We start from the raw sequence: 23,279 nt of genomic DNA, 5'->3' as shown, positions 1-23,279 counted from the left end.
ATCTCTCTTGGCATAATGATGTTCCTCTGAAGATTTCCTCCATGAATCAAACCCGTTATCGGTGCAGTGCCCTGCCACTTGCGTTCTCCACAGGAGTATAGGCCTTCAGAGGCAGTGGTTACACACAGCACTTCACATAAAGTCAGATATTGTTCCATCTCTGGTTGCATCATCCTGGGGATTGAACTCCTGCCAACTCTCCGGATGACTCTGCAGTCAAAAGCTTAGGCTTTAGAGGAAGAAAAAAAGAAGTATCGAGTGTCACCTTAACCAGGCTAGTCCTTAGCATACTTTGGGGGGAATTCTAAGGCTCAGCACCATCCAGGGCTTCTGTGGTTTCAGTCTGCCAGGTTGGACAGGGCTTGGAGCAGTCTGGTCTAGTGGAAGATGTCACTGCCCATGGCAGGGTGTTGGAGATCAGCCTTAAAGTTCCTTCCAATCCATGCTATTCTGAGATTCTGTGAAAGACTTGTCCGTGTGTTTGGGTGCTTCTCCGTCTGCATGTCCAGGAGTGTGAGGTGGTGAATGCCTCAGTAAGATCACCTTCCAGAAAATGCTCTCAGGAATATCTATAGTTTTGTATTTCCAGATGCCTGTTTCACACAATAAGATGCTTCCTATTCCAAGGACAAAATTCACTTGTCTTAGTAGTAGATGCTGCTCAGTTTTCCTTCTGACTTAATTTTTAACATGTATGTCAGTCAAGGGGAAGGTTTTCCTTGAAAACCCTTGATACCCAGAGCCAGCAGCCCTTGCAAGTACTGCAGGTACCTCTGTTGGCTTTTAGGGCAGCACAGAGTGCATGGAAGGAATTTTATTCTCAAATCCAAGGATTATCATTCATGACCATGATGGACAGAACTGTTGTTTACTCTGTCAACAAGAGGGATGGTGCAACATCGCTTACATTCTGTCTGATGCATTCAGGTATTCCAGTCACAGCTCACTGTCTGGCTTTTTGGAACACTTCAGGAGTTAGACTGAGCTGTTTAGAGGGGAAGAAGTGTTGTGAAGTAGATTGGAGGTCTCTTATTGGCCACAGGGTATCTGGGAATAGGTCTTTAATTTACTCTTTACAAGTCACTTCTATATCTCTGTGCTCTTTTCTCCAGGCTGAGCCCCTTTCCAGCTCCCTCAGCCCCTCCTGGGGCTCCAGTCCCTTCCCAGCTCTGTTCCCTGCCCTGTACCCGCTCCAGCCCCTCACTGTCCATCCACATGGACTGCAGTGCCAAGAGTTGTGTTTCCTGGTCAGCATTGTTATTCTCCAAGGAGATTTGCATTATTCCTAGGAAGGGTGTGGAGCTTAACATCCACTACAAAGCTGCTGCTGAGGTGTGGCTGCCACACAAGCTCGCTCCTTATTACCTGTTGCAGATCTGTAGTGATGCATTATTTATGTTTGCACAATGCCTCCAGACAGTTCTTACCACAACAAGATTGTCCAAAAATGTAAATTAAACTACTAAAAGCAAAGTTATTCATTATTTCATTGTATGAGACCTGATTAGTGATACTCTTTTTGGAAATTTTCTGGAATTTCAAAACTAAAACAGGAATGATAACATATTGAATGCCACATATATATCACAGTCTTTTGTAACCTAATGTCTATCTAAAACAAGCATTTTAGATGAGGGAGGGTAGGGAGGCACACGGTGCCCAGAGAAGCTGTGGCTACCCCTGGATCCCTGGAAGTTTCCAAAACCAGGTTGGACACTGGGTCTTGGAGCAGCCTGGGATAGTGGAAGGTGTCCCTGCCCATGGCATGGAGTTGGAATTAGATGATCCTTGGGGTCTCTTCCAACCCAAACCATTCTGTGGTTTCCAAGTATTTCTCTGGTTGTGTTTTTCATTTTTCCAGCCAGTGGCTTATTTTGATAAGACCTCAGAGTTTTATTTACGAAGTTGGAAGCCCACTGGGCTTGGTGTGTGAGAAGAGAAACGTTGCCTGCAGGACTTCTTTTATAGAAACTTTCTGTGTATCTTTGGGGAATAAGAATATCCAACAGGTTTGTGTTTTCCTTTAGGAGTTACTCTCAGAAAATAAATCATGTAGAAACCAGGAGACGGCTGCAAAAAAGTGTGTGAAATGATGCTATGAAATTATGAAGGATTTAAAAGATAAAATTTTAGGGAATCCTACTTCATGAAGGAAGTAGGCTCTTGGGGTATAAATCTGTTAATGTCAGTTAAAAAAAAAAGTAAGATTTCCTTGCCACCCTTCTCATCTCCAGCACATCCTGTGGTTTTGAAACAAGCTGCTACAAAGACAGGAAAAGCAAATGTGGGGTAATTGAGGCCACTTCTTCCCAGCTTCTCCTGCTCATCTGTCCAGTGTTACCATTCTCCATTAGGACACTAAAAATGATAATTTCAATTATGTTACTTCACTTCCTTCGTTGTATACATGTCTCCCAATTCTGCTGCTGCTTCCTCTGGCACTTGAGAATGTTGTAGGAAAGCTTTCTCCAGCCCTGCTGTTGCTTTCAGTGCCTTCACCTCTGCTCCCTGTTTTGGAAGAGCTGCAAGAATCAGAAGAGAACTTGGAATATGGAGAGGCTTCAGCTGGGGAGTGTAAGGGATTGTCTCCTACTTTTTCATTCTGACTGGTTGCAGCTTGAGATCCCGATCCCCAGGGAACATGGGGGAAGTCCCATCAAGCATCTATCTCCTCAGGAATTCTGGGAATATTCTCTTACCACCTTTTCTCACTTCCTCTGTGAAACTTGACTGCTTTAAAGATGTGTCTCTGTGCCTCTCAGGCATTTCTTTCCCCTGCAAAAACTACCTGTGGGTTGTTGCCCAGCCCCTTCATCTCCCCAGCAGGCAGAATTTTCCCTGTTGTCCTGCCCCAGTCCCCCATCAGCACATAGAGCATCTCCTCCTTTCATGGTGCTTTTAGAACTTGCTTATGTTATGTCTGATAAGTCCTTCTAAAGAAAACAATTAAGACTTTTTCCTTAATCACTTTTTGGTCTTTTCCATTCTGTCCGGTTTCCTCACCTTCCTGCTTTTAGGAGTCTTTTGCCTGTTTATTTGCTGTTTTATAGGTTCAGTGCTTTATTTCTTTCAGGCCCAGGATGGAACATCATGGCTTTGGCTGCCTTAAACGAATTGGGATGTCTTACTTACAAGTTTTGTGTTTTTGCATCGGTGGCTTCAGCAAATCCTGTGCAGGGCCAGGAGTTGGACTCTGTTATCTTTGTGGGACCCTTGCAGCTCAGGAGGTTCTGTGATGCTTGGAATATGTTGGAATTTATCTAACCACACAGTAGCCATTTTACAACCCTGAATTATTTTCGTTTTCTTGATCAGCTCTCAGTGATGTGGTGTATCCAGAGTAGGTTTAACTCCATGTAAGCAGCTCCATGGCACTGGGTAGTTTCTCTTAGCTTAGAATTTAGTTTCGTAGAAATCCAGATTTGGAAGGTTTTCCCCAATGTTTTGCTTACTCGTACACTAGAAAACAAACTAAACTGTTGCTACCCAGTTAAGGTTATATTGTGTAGAATGAAAATATGCCTGCTGTATAAACAGAGCTATCTAAATATTCAAAAAATAATGGCAGGGGAGACGTTTAAAGGCTTGGAATAGAAATATGTGGGAAAAGTGGCAGTAGGGCAGCCCTGCTGAGCCCCTGAGCTCTGGCTGCACTTCTCATAAATTTGGCGTAAATCAGGAGTAAATAAGATACAGCTATGGATTGTCATTTATTGAAAGCAGCGTACCACTGTTTAAAACTCCCTTTAATCCTTGCAGACCAGTAATGGAGGAGGGAGTTTAAGTGATTATTCCTCCTCTGTCCCATCAACTCCAAGCACCAGCCAGAAGGAGCTGCGGATTGATGTTCCTCCCACTGCCAACACACCAACTCCTGTCCGTAAACAGTCCAAGCGCCGATCCAACCTCTTCACGGTGAGTGAGCCAGGGGACCCTCTGCTGCTGGGCTGCGTGTGCTGCTCTGGGGACAGCCTGGCCTTCAGCCCTCTGCTGCTGGGCTGCTCTGATCCACACAGGAGACCTGAGACAGAGCTGTGGGCTCCAAAACAAGAACAACTTGGGATTTTTGTTGGGTGGTTCTGTTTGAGACTTAAACAGGAGCACTTTTCCTAGGAAGGCAGTCTGAGAGACTTGAGGTTGTGAGGTTGTGAAGTTGTTCAGGCTGGAGAGGAGAAAGCTCCAGGGAGACCTTAGAGGCCTTTTCAGTGCCTAAAGGGGCTCCAGGAGAGCTAGAAAGGGACTTGGGGACAAGGGCATGGAGTGATGAGACTTCCACTGACAGGACAGGTTTAGATGGGATATTGGGAAGGACTTGTTCCTTGTGAGGGTGGGCAGGCCCTGGCACAGGGTGCCCAGAGAAGCTGTAGCTGTCCCTGGATCCCTGGAATTGTCCAAGGCCAGGTTGCACTCTGGGGCTTGGAGCAACCTGGGATAGTGGAAGATGTCCCTGCCCATGGCAGGGGTGGGAATGGGATGAGCTTTAAGCTCCTTCCCAAAACAATCTATTCCATATCTATCACATGCTACTTTTATTACTATACAGAATCCGTTCACTTTTTTCTTCTCCAGGGTTAAAAAAAGATGATGGAGATTAAAGTAATTATTTTCTTTCCAAACTACCTGTTTTTTACTTCATTGAGAGACCAAAAAACCCAAAATCAAACAAAAAAAAAATCAAGTAGAAAGCTGCCTGGTGCAATATGACAGGTTATACAGAAGTAGTTTGGGAGATGCTAGTGAAGCCCTGAGTGAGGGTTTCCTTGGTTTAAGCCTTCTTGCTGAAAGCTCTGAGATCGTGTTGCAGGTATAATTATGTTTTGTAAGCAGTTTTTTGACAGTTCACACATGTCATAGCAAATTCAGAATCCCTCTGGGCTCTCGTGTAACGGTTGGGGTTTGTAGCTACATGTTAGTTGTGTTTAGGAACTCAAAACTTCCCTGTCAGCATGAAGAATTTATATATTTTATTCCAAAGGTGATGTCATGCTCACTTCCCTCATACAAACCTGATAAAACCTTTTCCTCATACTCTGAGGGAAATCTGAGCTCTCCACCTTCAGCAAGTGGAAAGTTTTGTCACCATTTTGGAGCTCTGAGTGACAGCAGAGAGCCCCAGGAATCCTGTGTCCATCCCAACAAAGGTATTTTGATTTAAACCCAGACCTCCCATTCCTATAAAGGAGAGGAAATCATGCATTTGTGTTTGGGTGCAAATGTGCAGGTGGAAAACAATAAACTAAGTGGCCTGGGAAGGAAGTGTCCCAGCTTTGACACCGGTATTTGATAAATTGTGCAGATTTCTTCCCATTGGTGGGAATAATCTGGGGTTTGGTGGGAGAATTCCAGAATTCCCAACCCCACTAGATGTCAGTGTCAGCCCAGAAACCAGCAGCAGTTAGAGCTCTGGGTGCAGAGCTGGGATGTTGCTGCATCCCTGAGAACACTGCCGACCATCCATGTCCAGGCTGAAGGATGTGTGAGGTGCTGCCAGGGCTCTGGAGGTGGTGCTGACATTTGGGGAGCTGGGATGTTTTCAGTTTGGAGCAGCTGTAAATTTGAGAAAGGGAGGAGAGAAAAGCAGACCCATCTACGGTCACAGGAAAGGTTTGAGAGCAACATTAAGTCAGCTGTAAACAAACAGATTATAGCTCTGCTTTGTGATAATTAGTGAGAACTATCTTTACTAATGTGAGAGGGTGTTGATAGTTGTCTTAATGTCTGATAACTGGGAAAAATAATAATAATTTGCCTTTGCAGAATTGGCTGTGTCTTTTAAGGTGGGTGTAGTGAGATTGTTCAATGAGTTGCCCTGTAATCTATGTCCTCAAGTACTTAACACCTATTCTGCTGTAACCCATCTTTTGTGCCAAGTTATAGCCTGGAATTATTTGATTGAATAAACAGATAACCAGTATTTTTTCTGTGTAATTACGAACACGTGTGTAATTAAAATATTTTGCTGTTTAGCTCTGGGTTTCTTGCTGTGCTTCTCTTCCCAGTCACTTATGCCTTCTTAGAGAATCAGATATATTTCTGTTTAATAATTGCAAGTTACCCCTTGTTATCTAACACGGGTAATCTGTTTAGTGATCTGTAGGTCCTCTGTTGTTGGAAGAGGACCAGGCTAAGTAGAAAATATTTGATCCTTCTTAATTACAGTTTTTGAGTTGGAATAGGGTTGAGAATTTTAAGCACGTTCAGTGCATTAAGTGCAGCATCTCATCTTTTTGGCATTGAGTATTAATGTTTGTTGTAAAGCTCTTCTTGCAGCAGCTGATTTTCTCCTTAAGTGATAAGATAGATGAAATATTAGAAAAGTTAATATCCATTGTTTTGGACAGTGTGATAACAGGCACCACCAAATAATCTTGTATAGGGCAAGTGTTGATTTAAAATGCATTTGTGAGGTTCACTGAGCAAGAAGCTGATTCTAACCATGTCTGATCCCACATTGGGTGAGGGAATTTCTGGCATAAAAAGGTGCATCACCTTTCCCACATTCAGTGTTTTCATGTATTTAGAGAATTCCAAGAAAGTTTTTCAAACTTAAAATGAGCTCTCTGTCTCAGTATCTACTGTTAGAGATTAGTATTTCACTTTTGGGGCACTCTGCACTGCTGATCTGGGTCTGGTGCTGCCCAAACTCAGATGTGACATCTTGGGTCAAGTTTTACGTGGATCAAGTCTGTGAGTGGCTTCCAGGGCAAAGGGCAGTATCTCTAATGATCGTAGTGCAGGTGCTTTAATTTTTCCAGACCTTCTTTGGTTTGCTGGCACCAAATTTGAAATAGAACCATTTATTGTGTAGATGTGCCATCAGAAAAAGTCCTGGGAAGTGTTGCTCCAGCGTGGTTTGGAGTGGATTTTTTTTCAGCTAGGATACAAGACATATTGTGTGTGTCATAGGTACAAAAGCATAAAAGATGAGATCTCTGTTTCACTGCACAATTTATTTTTATAAACAGCAGAGCGTGCAAAGATTCTCTCCTGGAAAATGTTAGGGATTTTGTGATTACTAGCAGCTACAAGGGACAGAAATCCCTATATTTTTGTACTTTCGGCATTTACCAGTGTTTTGCACATAGATATTTCCCCTCCATGTGCAGCGTGTGATTTCCAGCTGCAGTAACTTTGAAGGAATGGTGATGATTTAAAACCAGGAATGAAAAATAGCGCGTAGATATTCAGCCTGCGTTTCAGAGGCATGGTCCTTTCTCTAAAAAAAGTCAGATAGAAAAGAAACATTCAAGTTGACAACTCCCCTCCCAAGGATTTGGGCACCTTCTCTGAGTTTCTTTACAATGTCACTTACGGGCGCTTTGCACTATTGAAGCTTTGTTTTGCCTCGTATTCTTGGGAAGTGGCACTTTCAGAGGCAGAAATCTGTCTTGAAGGATGAGGAACAATAGTTATCCTGCACACTGGATTTCATCCCTCCCACTTGTTTTGCTTGCTTTCATTTGTTCTTTGTTTAATTCCCCAGCACGTCATTCCATTGCCCCGAACCATAGTAACTGGTGATAGGAGCCCGTTCCCGGCGGAGCGGGGCCGGCAGCGCGGGATCCCCGCTGGGTGAATGTGTTGCTCAGAATGCTCTGACTTGGGAGTCCTCCTCTCACACCCGAGGGCAGCTACTCCGGGGGTTTATTCTTCCTTGCACCCCTCTGTGGGATGGGGGAGACGGGCATCAGCGTTCCACCATCGCGATAATCCTCCGGTCTCTTTGTGCTGGAAGCTCCGAGTGGGCTCTGACGTGGCCCTGGTTTTCACCCCATGGTAGTGCTGGGCACCACAAATGGGCTCCTTTCTTACATCATGGCCCGGTGGAAAAGCACACAAAAAATGTTTTCACATTTCTGATACCGTGTGAGTAATGTTCCCATTGGAAAGTAATGGAGTGAAGTTGTCACTTGTCAGTGCAGTTATTAAGGAGGATGACTCTCAGGTCTTCGTTTTGTAATAAAATAAATCTGTCAAAATCACTGTGCCCGTGCGTTCTGTCACAATAACGGGCTGCTATCTGAGTAACTTCTTCAAGTTCCCATAGAACTTTATCAAGTCATGAAGGGAGCGCTGTGACCTTACTCCTGCAGCAGTTCCAGCCTTGGAGAAAGCCAGGATAAAGCAATTCAGCTTTTAGACATTGGTAAAATTCTCCTTATGCTAATTTTTCCACGTTGTGTTCAGATAACTTTTTCTGGTCACTGGCTTTTCTTGCAGTTCCAACTTTCTAACCGTTTTGAAGCAGAAAAAAACCAATAAGTTGAAATCCACGTGGTCAAACCTAGCATTATTAAGTCATATTTCTAAATAATTGCTGACATTTCTAAGAGCCACACAAGTGTGAATTAAATGTATGCATTGGGTATAATGAATGTTTTTAATGAGGAGATGGCATCTTCATTCCCCTTTGGAGCCACTGTTGGAAACTTCAGAAACATGTCCTCTGATGTTGTGGGTCTTCAGACAGCGGAGCTGTAACTCTTTAAATCCAAATGCATTTCAAACTAGTGGATGGTTAAAATTTATGGATGCTGGATGGGAAATTTGTTCAGATTTCAGGATGGTTGTGTACTTGCATAAATCCAATTTTGAGCCTATATTTACCTGCCAAATAATTTTTTAATTGCCCCAAAAGAAGAAAAAAGGCAAATAAAAGCATCTTCTGTGTGCATTTAATGGAGCACAAACTTTTCTTTCTGCTCTGCAGTCTCGGAAAGGGAGTGACCCAGACAAAGAGAAGAAGGTCCTGGAGAGCAGAACAGACAGCATTGGAAGCGGCCGCGCAATCCCAATTAAACAGGTAATGCCGAAATAGTTGTATTTTTTTCCCCCTGCTTTCCATAGTTGGGAGACACCGGACCGGTGTCCGGTGCTGGTGCCGGGCGCGTCGCGGCGTTTGATGTGCGCCGGTGATGAATGTGGAAGTCACTCACTTGACATCAATTAGGAGAGGTTCCTATGTGTATTAAAATAGGATCATTAGAATAAGAAGAGGGAAAATGTGACAACAGGCCTAATGAAGTGCAGTCTGCCGGCCTGCATATGGAGCGGGTTTCTAGGCTGTGCTGGCTTCAAAGCTGCCTTTGTAGAGGAGGCTTTGATTGGGCCGAGTGCTGCCAGGCGCAGGGTAAATCAGATCGCTCGACAAGAGCCCCTTGTGATCGCAGGAATAGCCTGATGTGGCCCTAATTTGCTACCACAGACGGACATCTGAACACAGTTTCAGGCTGCTCCGTAACAACGAGGCAATTAGTTGTGATAATCATGGCCGGTGTGTCAGCTGCGCGCTCTTGTTTGTAATTTGCTAATGAAGGAATTGTAACTTTGATTAGGTTCAGTTTCATTTAGACCTTATTATATAAGAGAACGTTTACAGCTGTAATGTGTGGCCTTAATTAAACTTTCTCATTACACAACAGGACTTGAAGCCGAGGATTTGTTTTGGTGTGTTTTTACTAGCCTAGATGCACTTTCATTAGCCTGGAAACTCGATCCTAAATTGTAGCTGGGAACACTCCTTTGAAAGGCAATAGCAGTGCCAGTGTTGGATGGGAAGTATTTGGGGAACGAGATTATTTACTTTTTCAAATGAAATGGCACTGAATCCATGTGGTTGAGGTCTCCACGTTCCCATGGAATTCTTCTCATACAGTTTCTGTGTTAGTGTTTGCAAGTGTTTACTCATGTGTGTAAGTTGCCTTGCTAGAGATTAAGCTCCCTTTCTTTTCCACTTATTTTCTTCCCTCACATTTCTTTGCAGTTGTTTCGATGCCTTTCCTGCCCTCCAGAGGCTCACTTGCCTCTCCTAATCTTCTGTTAGTCCATGCCTTATCCTGCCAGGTAGCTCTGGATGTCCTGTGTGCAGCTGGGTTTACATGTTTCGGGGTGTGTCGTGTTTTTCCTCTCCTTCTGGATGCAAGAAGGAGTTGATTTTGTACCCTTAACTATTAGCTGTGATTTTTCTTCCAAAACTCATTCTAAAAGACCTTTTGGGATCATCACGCAGGAAAAACGCTGTCATGTGTGAATCTATAGTAGGCAAATTTTAATCAAGCACACTGCAATCCAGAAGAGCAGTTTGAAAGCAGAGGAGTTCAGTATTTGGCTCTGCATTCAAGGGAGGAGATTCCAGGCATTTAAAGCAAGCTACAATTTTATTTTCCTACAGTTTTTGTACAGTACAGCATGGGTTAGACCAGCTGCAATCCTTTTGGGTAATGCTAATTAAACAAAAGTGCAGCTGAGAATGTAAAACTGAGGAATAGATGTGCCAATATTTATTCCAGGCATATGTACTGTTCTTTCCTAAAATGCTGTTGTATGGAATCAGTTTGATTAAAAATACACTTGTAGGAAGAGTATTGTAAGATAAACGTTTTAAGTGTGATTGTGCCACTGTGATGTAAAGAAATATCCCTTACAGTATCTGGAATTTCTGTATGGAAAAATTCTCCTTGCAGCCCTGCTTGTGTACCAAATATGACCAGTCTTTTAGGAACATGTCCTTTTTGTTACTAATCCCAATCATGGTAATTTCATTTTATCATGTACAAGCCATTACCTACAAACCCTTGATGAGCATCCTCAGCAGGTCCATCCCGATCTTTGGGCTTTGGGGATGGGAGGTTTTTGCAGTGCTGTAGGGTGGCTGCTCCCAGTGGGATTCCACATCACGTTCAGATGTCAGGAGGAGGGATTTTGGAGGTCTGGTAAGTAGAGGTGGTTTCAGGTTCAGTTGCTGATACAGTCGTGTTCTCAGGGGGCTTGGCAGGTGCCAGGTCCTTGGAGCTGTCTCTGAGGCAGCAGAAATTCCTGCAAGGAAAGTTGGTGTCTTTTATTTCATGCCTTAACTGGGAATAAGACCTGTAAATCTTCATGCTGCTGTTCCTCTTAAGATAAGAAGACCCTTCCATCATGATGTTTTCTGTGGCAAATGGAGTCACAGAGTCAATGAGGTTGGAAAAGCCCTGTAAGATCATCAAGTCCAGTGTTTAAACAAGCACTGCCAAAGCCACCATTAACCCATGTCCCCAGGCACCACATCATTAAGGATTTTAAATCCCTCCAGGGATGAGGACTCCACCACTGCCGGGGACAGCTTTGCCAATGCCTGACCACCCTTTATGTGAAGAAATTTTTCCTAATATCCAGCCTGAACCTTCCCTGATGCAACTTGAGGCTGTTTCTTCTTGTTCTGTCTCTTGTTGCTTGGGATATTTGGGAATAGAAAGAGAAATCTAGTTTCAGGCTTCAGCAATCCCAGAATTGCTGTGAGAGAATGAAACTAAACAACAACAACAGAGATCCACAAAATAAACAAAAAAAAAAGCCACAAACAAACCAACCAAAAAAAAAAAAGGGCAATCAAAACCAAACCCAACAACACCCCACAAACAAATTATAAAACCTCCACCCAAAACAAGTTCCTTGGAGGCTGGAAATGTTCTGGTTTTGAGGAAAAAATGGAATGTCTCCCAGTACTATGAAAGAGTTGCTGATCATTCTAGGGCCCAGGGGATGAACCTGCACAGCTGCCCAGTGGGTTTTGGTCAAAAGAAAGCAAGAGTTGTAACCTGCTCCTGCATTCCTGCTCTTGGTGCCTGAACCCTTGTAAGTTTAAGGGAAATCCTGGGAGTTTGGGAGAGTTTGGATGGTGCCCTGAGCAACCTGGTATAGGGGAGGGTGTCCCTGCCCACAGCAGGGTGTTGGAATGCAATGGATTATAAAGCCCATTCCAGCCCAAACCATTCCAGGATCCCATGAATGAGGTAAAATTGTGAACAGCCTATTTCCTTGCAAGGAAACACCTCACTCCTTCAAAGCTTTATCCTTAACTCAGAGCAGCCTGGTCAAAAAGCGTTCATGTTCTTATTCTCTGTGTCCTTTCTACATGGTAAAGCTGATTTTTCACTGCAGTGCTAAATTTGGCTTTATTGGGCTAAGCCATATAAAACTGTCCTGATGACCCTTCCTGCTCCCAGCAGAAACCCAAAATGTAGGCAATGAAAAGCAGGCTTGTTTTTAAAGGGTGCCTCCTCACTCCTGCCAAAATTCTCTTAAAATGAGTGAAATTTTGGGAAGGCAGATTTCCTGGGGAGGTACCAATACCTTGTGCATGCACAGCCATATCAGCATGTCTTAAATCATAGACTTCTGGAAGCTGCTGAGAACTGGGAATGTCAGAATTATTTTTTTTTTAATTATACAAAATTTCACTTGTGTGCTATTTAAAAATCTTGTGCAAATCAGAGTCAGCAAAAATCTTGAGCAATATTGGCTTAAAGTCAGAATCCATAGGAAGTTCTCTACTTCTGAGAAAGAGGTGCTTAAGCTAAGAATATTTGAGTTATTTTCTATAGCATTGCTAATAATGTTCTTAAAGTGAGTTGCATGCTCTGATTGGCGAATCTCCCCTCCAAAAGTATTTCTTCTGAAAAAGAAGTCTTGTTCCTGGTAGCCTGAGTGAATATTTTGAAGAATATTTTGAAGCTCACATTTGGCTGCTCAGTTTTGGAGAATTGAATTTCTAGCATGGGAGGTTTTGTAGCATTTTGGGAAAACTACTTCGGTTTTTGTGCGTTTGGGAAATCTTTATCAGTAGGGCATATTCAAATTTCAAAAAAAAACGGCACACAACAAGAAAAATAAAAGCAAGAAGCTCAACTCAGCGGTGAGGGGGCTTGTCATGTATTAATTTTTCATTGCTGTGGAGAATTGTACATACATAATCACTTGATTGCAGTGGGAGTTAGCGAGCTCCTATGGTGTCATTTGCATAAATCTTGTTAAGTCAATGGCAGTTAATGAAGTACAAATGAGCCTGGAGAAGGTGACATGCAAATCGTGGGTGGCAGATGGGAGGTCTGTTTTTGGGATGGCAGCTGTGTGCGCTTTCTTTTTTTCTTTTTTTTTTCTTCTTTTTTTTAATTTTTTTTTTTTTAATTTTTATTATTTTTTCCTCTGTCCTGCCCCTATCCCCCCCAGACTGGAGTGTAAATAAATATGTAAGAGCTAGCCTTGACTTTCTGCTCCCAGCCCTTCTTCTCTTTGCCCTTTGCACTTAATCACAGATGCTCATATAATTATATACTCCAACTATATAACCTTAACTGTTATTTTACCAAAAATTGGCCAAAACTGGTGTTTGATATATTGCCTCCACACTTGGCTTACCCTGGGAAGTGCTGCAGCTCTTGTGCCCCCAAATTGCTGCATCATTTAGGGATGACAAACTCGAAGGCTGGATAAGAAATAAATGTTCTAATGGTTAGAGCTGTATTGATGACACAGTGAAAAATTTGCCATCCATGACTTGCAAAGGTGAACTTCAGAATCCATTCCCTTCCCTCAGTTTGCAAATGGCTGGATTAATGGAGAAAGTGGAATATCTTATTCAGGCTTTACTTTTAGGTGATATTTCAAATGACCTTCTTCGCCTGCCAGCTTGGCATATTTTAAGTACATTAAAGTAATCTTAATGAAATTAGGTATTTTGTCTTTTTTTTTTTTCCTTTACTCTGACCTAAAAATGGCAAATACCTTTTATGTCAAGGCACAGGGGTGGCATCACTGATTTGCTGTTCATGAAGAAGAGTTTGGTTCCTGGATGGACAAGTTGCAGTTTTTCCTTAAGATGGGCATAAACAAACCTGGCACTTCCCAATGTACATCTGAATTTTACATAAAAAGTATTAAACTTAGCAAAGGTAACTTTGAAGATGCTCTCATCAAATGTCAAACTTGGCATAAAAAACCTGTCACTTCTCTTCAGCTCCCTACAGGTGTAGGTCAATGTTGCCTGTGTTTCAGTAGTGATTTTCTGCATCCTCTGCTTCACTAGTGATTTCCAGCTTCCTAACCTCTTTTTTGTTCATTTTTAGCCCTAGCTGGCATGTTTAAGTACCAGTTATGCAAATCTTGCATGGAATAACACACAACACTGTTGTCTTGGTCCTTCCACTGAAGCAGTGAGATCATCCTACCTGAAAGCCATTTTTCCTTAAAATACCCGCAGCTGTCTGTCCAGCTGCTGGAGCATTTCAGCAGGCACGGCAGTGTCTTAGAAATAGGTTTTGAAAAGGGATCATCTGCCATGTCTGCTCAGTCAGAGTGATGTCCTTAGTCATCCTCACTCCCACAAAAGCACCACAGTGCTCCGGGCAAGTGTCACATCCGAGACTCACTGTCCTCACCAGCACTAAATGCTCTTTGCAGCAGCTTTCCTGGCTGCAAATGTTTACTTGGAGTCTACCAGAAGAGAGAACAAATAAGCAATGATCTTAGCAGCTCTTCTTGCTTAATTCATCGGACTTGACAGGGTGAAAAAAACGATCTAGAGGAGCTGGACAGACAGATGATGCTACTGCCAGCAGTGCCAGGGCTTATCTGATGGCTTCTCTCTTCTGTCCGAGTTCAACATCAGGTTGTGCTTTGAAGTAAAAGTGGCTAATGCAGGTAGGGGCCAAAAGCATTTCAGAAGGAGGATGGCAGCAAACATGTGGAGCACACACAGAACCCGGGATTTACTTCCCTTCTTTGCAGCTGTGTGTTTCTGCACTGAACCCTATTTCACTGGCACACAGACCCAGCCCCCTGTGCTGCTGCTTCTGCTCCAAAACACAAAATCCCTGAATGGACTGGATTGGGAGGACCTTAAAGCCCATCCAGTTCCACTCCCTGCAATGGGCAGGGACACCTTCCACTATCCCAGGCTGCTCCAAGCCCTCTCCAGCCTGGCCTGGGGCACTTCCAGGGATCCAGGGGCAGCCACAGCTTCTCTGGGCACTCTGTGCCAGGGCCTGCCCACCCTCCCAGAGAAGAATTTCTTCCTGATAGCCCATCCAACACTGCCCTCTGTCAATTTGAATCCACTCCCCTTGTCCTGGCAGTCCAGGCCCTTGTGAAAGTCTCTCTCTGTCTTTTTCTGAGGCTTCCCTCAGGTCCTGGAAGGAATATTCTCCAAAACTCCTGCTTTGTATTTTTCCTTCCTGATGCTCAGGTAGGTTTGTAGACTGTTGTTTGCAAGCCACTAGTGGGTGTCTCCAAGGAGCAGCTTTGCCATAGTCAGAAGTGACATGATTTACAAGGAACTGGCAGATGACATGGTTTGATTTATTTATCTCCAGCATGAGGTGTAATTTCCTCTGTCACACGTCTGTCTAATCACAGTAATCAGTCTCCAGATCAGCTTGTACAAACACCAGGGTATGGTTTTGAGCCAAATACTCTTAGTGTTGAAATCTTCTGTGTAATTCCTCTGCAATTGTTTATAATCAGAACATACACATTTTGCTGTTTTTTTTTTTTTTAATTAGCTGATTACCAGTTATAAAATGTTTTGTACTCGCTGTGGTTCTGTAAATTGTTAACTGGTTGCTACCAGTATAATTAAATATTTCAGAGCACTTGGCTATGGTTGCATTGAACTGTGAAGAAATAATGTTATATAGCCAATCAAAAAGAGATACTTGTAAACTCATTTAAAGCGTCAGAGTGTGTTAGGACTATCATGGTGATGCTTATTGCAGGAGAAATTAAAGATACAGTTTTGTGCTAAGAGGCAATACAGAAATTAGTTCCTGAATTAGTTGTTAATTGATTTGGTAATTCCCTGGGGTCTGCATGCTCTTTTTTCCTTTTTCGTTGTTGCATTCAGTTAACAGTGACTATTCCCAGTGCACTTGAAATATTTTTTCCAATTAGATCAAATGTGCCCTTACATCAGAAGAATGGCTTCAGCTCCATGTATCTGCCTGGAATAATGTTTAATTTGACTGTGAAAGCCAGGCTTGTGGGTTTTTCCAGTTGATGAGTTTCAGATACCATCCCAAGAAAAGCTGTATTCCTTAGAATTTGGAACAAAACAGCAGTAAAGAGCTCTCTTGGACATCTGGAGTTGGGAGCTCTGGGTGTTAAACCCTTCCCCTGCCCAAGGCTCTGGTTTCTAGTCCAAGGCTATGGCCCCTTCTGCTCCTTGGCCACAGCAGGCAGATCTGGGCACGAGCTTCAGCCTCTCTGACTGAGACTCACAATTCCTCTTTTTCCTCATGCATACATCTGTTTGTCCCACTGGATCCTCCCATCTGCTTCTTCTTGCTTTCTGGAGTCTACTGGTTTCCCTTCCTGGGATGTCTGAGGGTTGTGGGAAGGAGCTGGAATTTGGGCCTTTGGCTTATCCAGATTGAATTTCTAATGTGCTTCTTTTAGTTAGTCTCCTAATTTTTCAGAGTCTCTAAAACACGAGTCTTCTGTTTCACGTCTTATAAAATGTTGGTATTTTATCTCTTAAATACTTGAAATACCCAGGACTGTCATACAGTGATAGTCCCAAGCATTCTTAGACTACGGTGAGCCCTCTACAGCTTTACTTAAGGGTTCATAAATGAAATATTATCAATAAACATTTTGGAGAAACTAACTTTCCGTCTCTTTTTTTTGACTTCCCAGAGCTGTGACCTGGAGCTAAGGGTGTATTTAAATGTTTTTTAGTATGGATTTGGGCAGGGGCCACACAATTTCAAACATTTATTTGTGTGACCTGGTCTTCAGAGTGAGAAGAGGGGAACAGTGCCCTGATCACCAGCTTTAAAACCAGAGGGAGATTCTATGTTTCCTAAATGTTTTATGTGTTAATGCCATGAGAGGTCACAGATTGCTTATGAATAAGGAGTGTTCAATTCCATCCTTCTTATTTATTTATTAATTTAATTTAAATCCTTTCCAAATGTAATGCTCTTGATGTTTCACAGAAGAGACAGGGGCGAACCTGTGGGTTTGAGTGTCAGCTGATGATTTCCTATCTGACACATCAGGCGTGATTGTAGCTCTTGCTCATCCTTAAGATTTGAGAGGAGACATTCCAGCTTTTGTTTGGAATAGAGTGTTGATCAGGGTAAGCATCCTTGGAGAGATTTGTGGAAGGAGAACGTAAGCAGGCTGGAGGAGAGTGCCAGGAGATTATCAGCCTCTGCAGAAATAGTAGGAAAAGAGCTTCTCTTATCTAAAATAACAGGTTTTTTTAAAAAAGGGGGAAGATCCCTATTGTATAAAAGGAGCAGGTTCTGCTCTTTAGGATAAACCAGTCAAGGATCTGTTTTCCCCTGTTCATAAGAGAAGGAAGAGAGTGTTTGTATTTTTCTGAGGCTCTACCATAAACATCCTTCTCTTGTGCCTGGTACTGGATTTCAGCTGAGAACAGGATCCCCCAAATTCCAGTATTTTGTATCCAGTACCAATGCAGTGAGTAGGGCTGGAGCCTACTGGAAGCAAACCAAGCAGTCTCTTTGTTGAGACTGTGGAGGATTTAATACACTTGGGATGTTGGATCTTACAAATCCTGGAGTGTCCATAGGACAGAACATGGGGAAGAGGTGTTAGAGTGCTTTGGTGGAGAGGAGGAGGAAATGAGAGAAAGCAATAGAGGTGTAAAAGAGAACATCAATTAAAAAAGCCATAATATGACTTTAAAAAATTTATTGGAATTTTTCAGTGCTGAAATGGTGTAATACATCAGGGTGGCATGTCAGTGTGACATGCAGAGTGACAGCAGTGAGGGCACTGAGGGAGTCTTCACTGTTGCCCTGAGGGTCTGAGCTGGCCCCTGGCCAAATGTCTCTTGACTCAAGGTGGTGGTTCAGTAGAAATGAACCACTAAAAATGCTTTACAAAATGCAGTCTCTTTATTTGAGCCACCTCTAACTACTCAGGTAATCAGAAACTCACTAAATGATGGCACCAGTCAGTGGCTGAGTGCGTGAGTTTATCACCACAGAATCAGAATCTCCTGAACTGGAAGGGGCCCACAGGGATCATCAGTCCAACCCCTGTCCTTGCACAGACACCCAACACTCCCATCCTGTGCACCCCTGGGAGCAGTGTCCAAACCCTCCTGGAGCTCTGGCAGCCCTGGGGCTGTGCCCATTCCCTGGGGAGCCTGGGCAGTGCCCAGCACCCTCTGGGAGAGGGAAGAACCTTTTCCTGATCTCCAGCCTAAACCGCTTCTGAGCTCTGAAAATTCCCCACGATCCCTTGTGTCAGCAGCAGCTCGGTGCTGCCGTGGGGGACATATCCAAATTAGCCAGCAGAGCAGGAAGAATTTTTATTTGCAGTGGATGAGATCTGGAATTGGAATGGTTTAGGTTGGAAGGGGCCTTTAAGGATCACCTAGCTAAAACCCCAGATGAACAGGGTCACCGTGCACAGGGCCAGGTGCCATCTAGCATGATGGGCTTGCTCAAGGAAGCAGTGGGAAAACGCCTTTGTTCCGAGGAGGTGAATCTGTGCGCATCTGGGCTGGCTTTGGTGGCTGCAGCTCTTCCTCCCAGGGCATGAGGAATTAGTCCTGAGAAGTGACATAAGAAGATTAAGTAGGAAGCTTATGACAGTTAGCAAGTGAGGCTGCCTGATAGACTTGGGTTGACACAATGATTATTAATATGTTGTAAAGATGTTTTGGGGATTCCACCATATTTGTATGGTTGCCAGCAAAACGTTGACAGTTGCATTGTGGTTAATAAATTCATTTAGATTTATAAGCATTGTTTACAGAACCTGTTCGCCTGCTGAAACTCTAACAGCATCTGTTCCTTCGTACTAATTAACTGCTAATTACGAATGAGCTTTGTGTGTTTGTCAGTATAACTGGCTCATGCATTTTGTAAGGAACATTAACAAATTGATTTACATAGTGGTAAAGCAATCAAAAGAGTAAACTGAACAGCACGCAGTTAAAGCCCTTTAGCCTAATTTTTTGAACAAAGCAAACTTCGGGCATTCTGAACATTTTCATCATTCTTTTGCTCCCATTTAATTGTGTGGTAATTGTGTGTGAATCTGGACCGGGGGTGTTGGCCCAGCATCCCTCGTTTCCTGTTTTATTTTGTGGGTTTGTGTTTGTTGTTTTATTTTGAAGTGTTGGCAATTCGGTGAGTAACATGTGAGGAAATATTTTCCCAGAGTATAGCTGACAATTGCAAATTAAAACCAATAAATGGCACGAAAAAGGAATATTGCTTGGGGGGCAACAGGGTGTTTGAAACATTCGTATTCTGACTGTAACTGGTTTGGATATTTGAAGTACGTATGAAAGTCCTTGCACTTTGGTTTAAATTCTGTTTTCTCTAAACCTGCTTTTCTTAAAAAAAAATCTTCTGACTAGACTAATTATCAGCACATCTTTAAAACAGTCTCAGCAGCCAGGCCAGATGTTGGTACTTAAATATTTTGAATTTAAAGTGAATAATTGTCACAGGTTGCCCAGAGAAGCTGTGACTGCCCCATCCCTGGACGTGTTCCGGGCCAGGTTGGACGGGACTTGGAGCAACCTGGGATAGTGGAAGGTGTCCATACCCATGGCAGGGGGTGGAATTGTATGGTCTTCCAAGTCCCTTCCAAGCCAAACCACTCAAGGATTCTATGATTAAAGTGCAATTTGTATAAATAAAATCTCAATTTATTTTGCATGAGTTAAAATGGAGAAAAATCATATAAAAACTTGAGTGTTTTGTTTATTGTAAAGGATCCTTCAGGTGGTAATAAATTGAGAATGAGTGTCATGGTCAGATATATTTCTGAATATACATATCTGCATATATTTCACTTACAGACATCCTAAAGCTGTAAAGCTTGAAATTAACTTTGTTACTGCTGTTAGGGAGAAGACAAAAGAAATGCAGACACACACTTTGGGGTTTAGTTTTCCTGACCAGCAGCTATTCCAGTGAGGAACAGACAGTGGTTTTATACAGACTGAAACCTGCCAGGAAAACTCAATTGTTTTTTTGATAGTATTTCCAACTAAGTGCATGAAACAAGCATAGATGTAAAATATTTTGATACAGCCTCTCTATGTCTTAACTGAGAGTTTATCCAAATGTGTTTGAATAAAAGCTGCCATGTGGATTGGATCTGGTGTGTGGGGCTTGTAAACAAGCCCTAAAGCCAGAGCGTGGTCTGGGCTGGCTCAGCTCTGGGGACAGTGCCACGTGTCTGCTTGAAAAGTGTACCTTCATCCTTGTTTAACATAACCAGGAAAACAAGGGCCGTGTGGGAGAATGAATTGGAATGGAACCTGGACTAAAACCCACCCACTCAAACTTCTACTGCTTTAACCCAAATTTGGAAGGTCTTTCACTTTTATGTGCTTCTGGTACCTCATCAAGACACTTCTCCAGCAACTCCCAGGGATGGGCTTCTGTGCCTGGAATTGAAGCCAGGATCTGACATGAGACTTCAAACACATTGTGGCTGCCCCTGGATCCCTGGAAGTGTCCCAGGCCAGGTTAGACATTGGGGTTGGAGCCACTTTGGAGAGTGGAAGGTGTCCTCCCTGCCTATGGCATGGGTGGGACTGGATGGGCTTTAGGGTCCCTTCTAATCCAAACCAGTCTGGGATTCTGTGGTTTCAGGATTAATACTATAGGAGAAAGCTGCTGAACTCTGGGGGCTGTCAGACCACAGAATGTTCTCTACCAGGAAAAATAAAAGCTTAGTGAATTTGGTTTACTTTAAGGAAGCGGGTGTGGATTTTCTTTTAAAGAAGGGGAGAGGCTGTTGAGCAGTGAGATTATGTAGGTAGATCTGAGCATTGAGTTCATTTCTTTCCTCTTTATAACTGATATGAGTCTTTGTCACAAAAGAAAAATACCAAGACGTACCATTTGCAAAAGGGTTTATAGTACAGTATATCACCCTATTATGAATGACAGCATTTAAATGGTTGGGTAGAGAACTGCAGAACTGCTACAAATCAAGGAGCTAGATTAACATCTAATGCTCTCTTCTCTGTTTCAGGGAGGGGGAGAAATTAAATCTTCAAGTGCAGGGAGGTATTGGAAAGAAAAATCAACTAAAATTACCAAAATGGTTGAATTGTTTAGAAATTCTGCTGTCTGAAGTGAGCAGTATGTTGGAATGGAGGAAAACTGAAGAGCAGGGATTGTTTAAGGAGGCAGGTATCATCACTTTAGGAGTCAAAATTGTACAGGCTGTTTCATGGCCAAATTCAGAACAAAACAATTTTTTCTGTGGAGGGAGAGATGCAGTGAAAGTCCTTGACTAGAAGCTGAGCTTTGAGCATACTGGGTGGAAAATCTTCTCAGATGCAAACCAAGTAAATGCAGAGATTTGTATGGTTGGTGTGTTTCATGTTAAATAAATACTCAAGTCTGAGTCTGAAAATCTGGAATTATACTTGTATATTGACTTTTTGTGTGAGGCAGATCTCCTGAAAGATACAGATTTTCAGATTTTTTATGCTGTGTCAGGCAGGTGAGCTGCACAACCCCTTCCTGCTGTGGCAGGAGGGATGTGCATCCATCCAATGCTGAGGTGTGCACAGCATTCTGAGAATTGACATTTTGTATTTGCTTAAGCTGATGCAAGGCAAGGAGCTACTTAGGAACATTGAATGAATTTGCCCTTTGCACCACAAATGTTGTTGTGAGTTGGGAATTCATGGCAATGCTGTATTTGTAGCTGAGATATAATAGGTGCACAAACACTGTTGTTGATGCTTTAATCTTGCAGTGTAGTGATTGTTGCAATTCCTGATATGGTTTTAAGTCTCACTGACTTCCAATTGAGTGACAGTTTTTAATGCTGACATGGTGTTTTGAAGCAAGAAGTTTCTTACCTGCTTGTGCAGCACAGGGTTTCCAAGCTCACCATTTTCTGCAGCAGGTGAAGGCAGACAAACACAAGGGGCTTTGAAGGTAAGAGAAGAGGGGAAAGAATGACAGTGGGGTGGAAAACTGGAGGAACAGAGGAACTGGAGAAACAGAGCTGAAATGGAAAGTTGTGCTGCTGTGAGAAGCAAAATCAATATTAAACAGGTGGGAAGGAGGAGGGCAAACACTGAATGAAGACTCTGAAGGAGATGGAAAGTGAGAATAAAAACCAGGTGATAATCTCAGTAACATCAGGAATCTTGAGGGTCTCTGAGAAAGTGGCCCGGCAGTCCCCAGAGGTGTTGGTTCTGGAGGTGCTGGTGTCTCCAAGCAGGAAGCACCACGATTGATTCCTGGCTGGAAGTGACACTTTGGTGCCTCTGGAGCTCCTTGTCAGTGCCTGGAGCTGGTTCCAGCTGATCACTCCTGGAGCTCTGGGTCTGTAGAGCTCAGGAGCACCCCTGGAGCTGATGCATGCATGTTGTCAGAGCACTGAGCTTTTGCACTGCTGGAGGAAAGGTATCACTTGTTGGTCCAGAATAGTTCTGAGGGTCTTGAAATGTTTGCCTAAAATATGATGGGTATTTCAAACCATGGAGAGTAAAGAAAGAGGAATTTAGGAGAGGCAGCACCTCTGCCTGCAGTGTGGAAAGCCTGAATTGGGCTGGGGATGGCTTGAGGGCAAATCAGCTCTCTTGACACATTTAGAGAAGGGGTTTGGTGAGCTGGGTGATGTTGGACAGAAGCTCCAGGGAGCAGTAAGTCTTTCCTGTGTAATACATGTGTGTGCTTGGAGGGCCTGGCTGCTCTTTCCTGCTTCCTTCAGGAAACCACCCCCCATTCCTGAACTCATAGCATGGATTGGAACTTGTAAAATCAGGTTTGGTTTAAGGTTTGGTTTGCTCTTTTGCCAGAAATGCTTTTTTGCATAGGTAATTTCTCCTCCAGCCTCTCTGAATGGTGCTGGTGTCCTGGTCCCAAGGAGCTCTGGAGTGGCATTGGCAGTGGTGGCACAGGGGTTGTGCTGTTCTACCACACTGCAGTGTTCAGGTAGTTGGTTGGCTTCCTTTGGCTCTTGATTTCTCCTTTTTCCCACTCCAGCACAGAGACAGCTTAAGGATGGCTGAGGCTTGGAGCAACCCAGTCCAATGGAAGGTGTTCACAAATTCTGCTGTGTGGTTCTTCTTTTGTTTGCTTTTAGTTGTTCAAGGTATGGTTTGTAGGTAGATATTTGGAATTTTAAATGGGGTTTTTTTGTCTGTTTTGGGTTTTTTTGTGGGTTTTTTTTTGTGTTTTTTGGTTTTTGGGGTTTTTTTTGTTTTGTTTTGTTTTGGGTTTTTTTAATAAGTTCAGTGAGCATCTCGGGTTTTTCTGTTAAAAACACAAGTCAGACATAGAATCACAGAATTGTTCGGGCTGGAAGGGACCTTAAAGCCCATCTCATTTCACCCCCTGGAACATTTTCCACTAGAAGGATAAATTGCATGAGTTTTTTTCACCCTGCCTTGTCTGTGGGATAGGAACAATGTGTGCTAGGCTGGTACCAAGTGCAGGTGGGCTCCTGCTCCATCCTCCAGCAGAATATTCCAGCTGCAGTTTGTTCTCTTAAAT

At 43.2% G+C, this 23,279-nt stretch overlaps 1 protein-coding gene across 2 annotated transcripts in view; it reads left to right on the top strand.

Annotated features, from left to right (window-relative positions):
• Nucleotides 1-23,279, top strand: part of AGAP1 (ArfGAP with GTPase domain, ankyrin repeat and PH domain 1) — a 299,706-nt gene that overhangs the window by 137,559 nt on the left and 138,868 nt on the right. For both annotated transcript variants that reach the window (XM_062506694.1, XM_062506693.1), the window contains exons 8-9: nucleotides 3,760-3,915; nucleotides 8,711-8,803. In XM_062506694.1, coding sequence (XP_062362678.1) covers nucleotides 3,760-3,915; nucleotides 8,711-8,803 — 249 coding nt within the window. The remainder of the gene's footprint in view (nucleotides 1-3,759; nucleotides 3,916-8,710; nucleotides 8,804-23,279) is intronic.

This window comes from Cinclus cinclus, chromosome 21, assembly GCF_963662255.1.
Source record: "Cinclus cinclus chromosome 21, bCinCin1.1, whole genome shotgun sequence".
In the NCBI taxonomy this organism is placed as follows: domain Eukaryota; kingdom Metazoa; phylum Chordata; class Aves; order Passeriformes; family Cinclidae; genus Cinclus; species Cinclus cinclus.
Note: the sequence above shows the minus strand (reverse complement) of the source record. Positions and strands in the feature narration are given on the sequence as shown.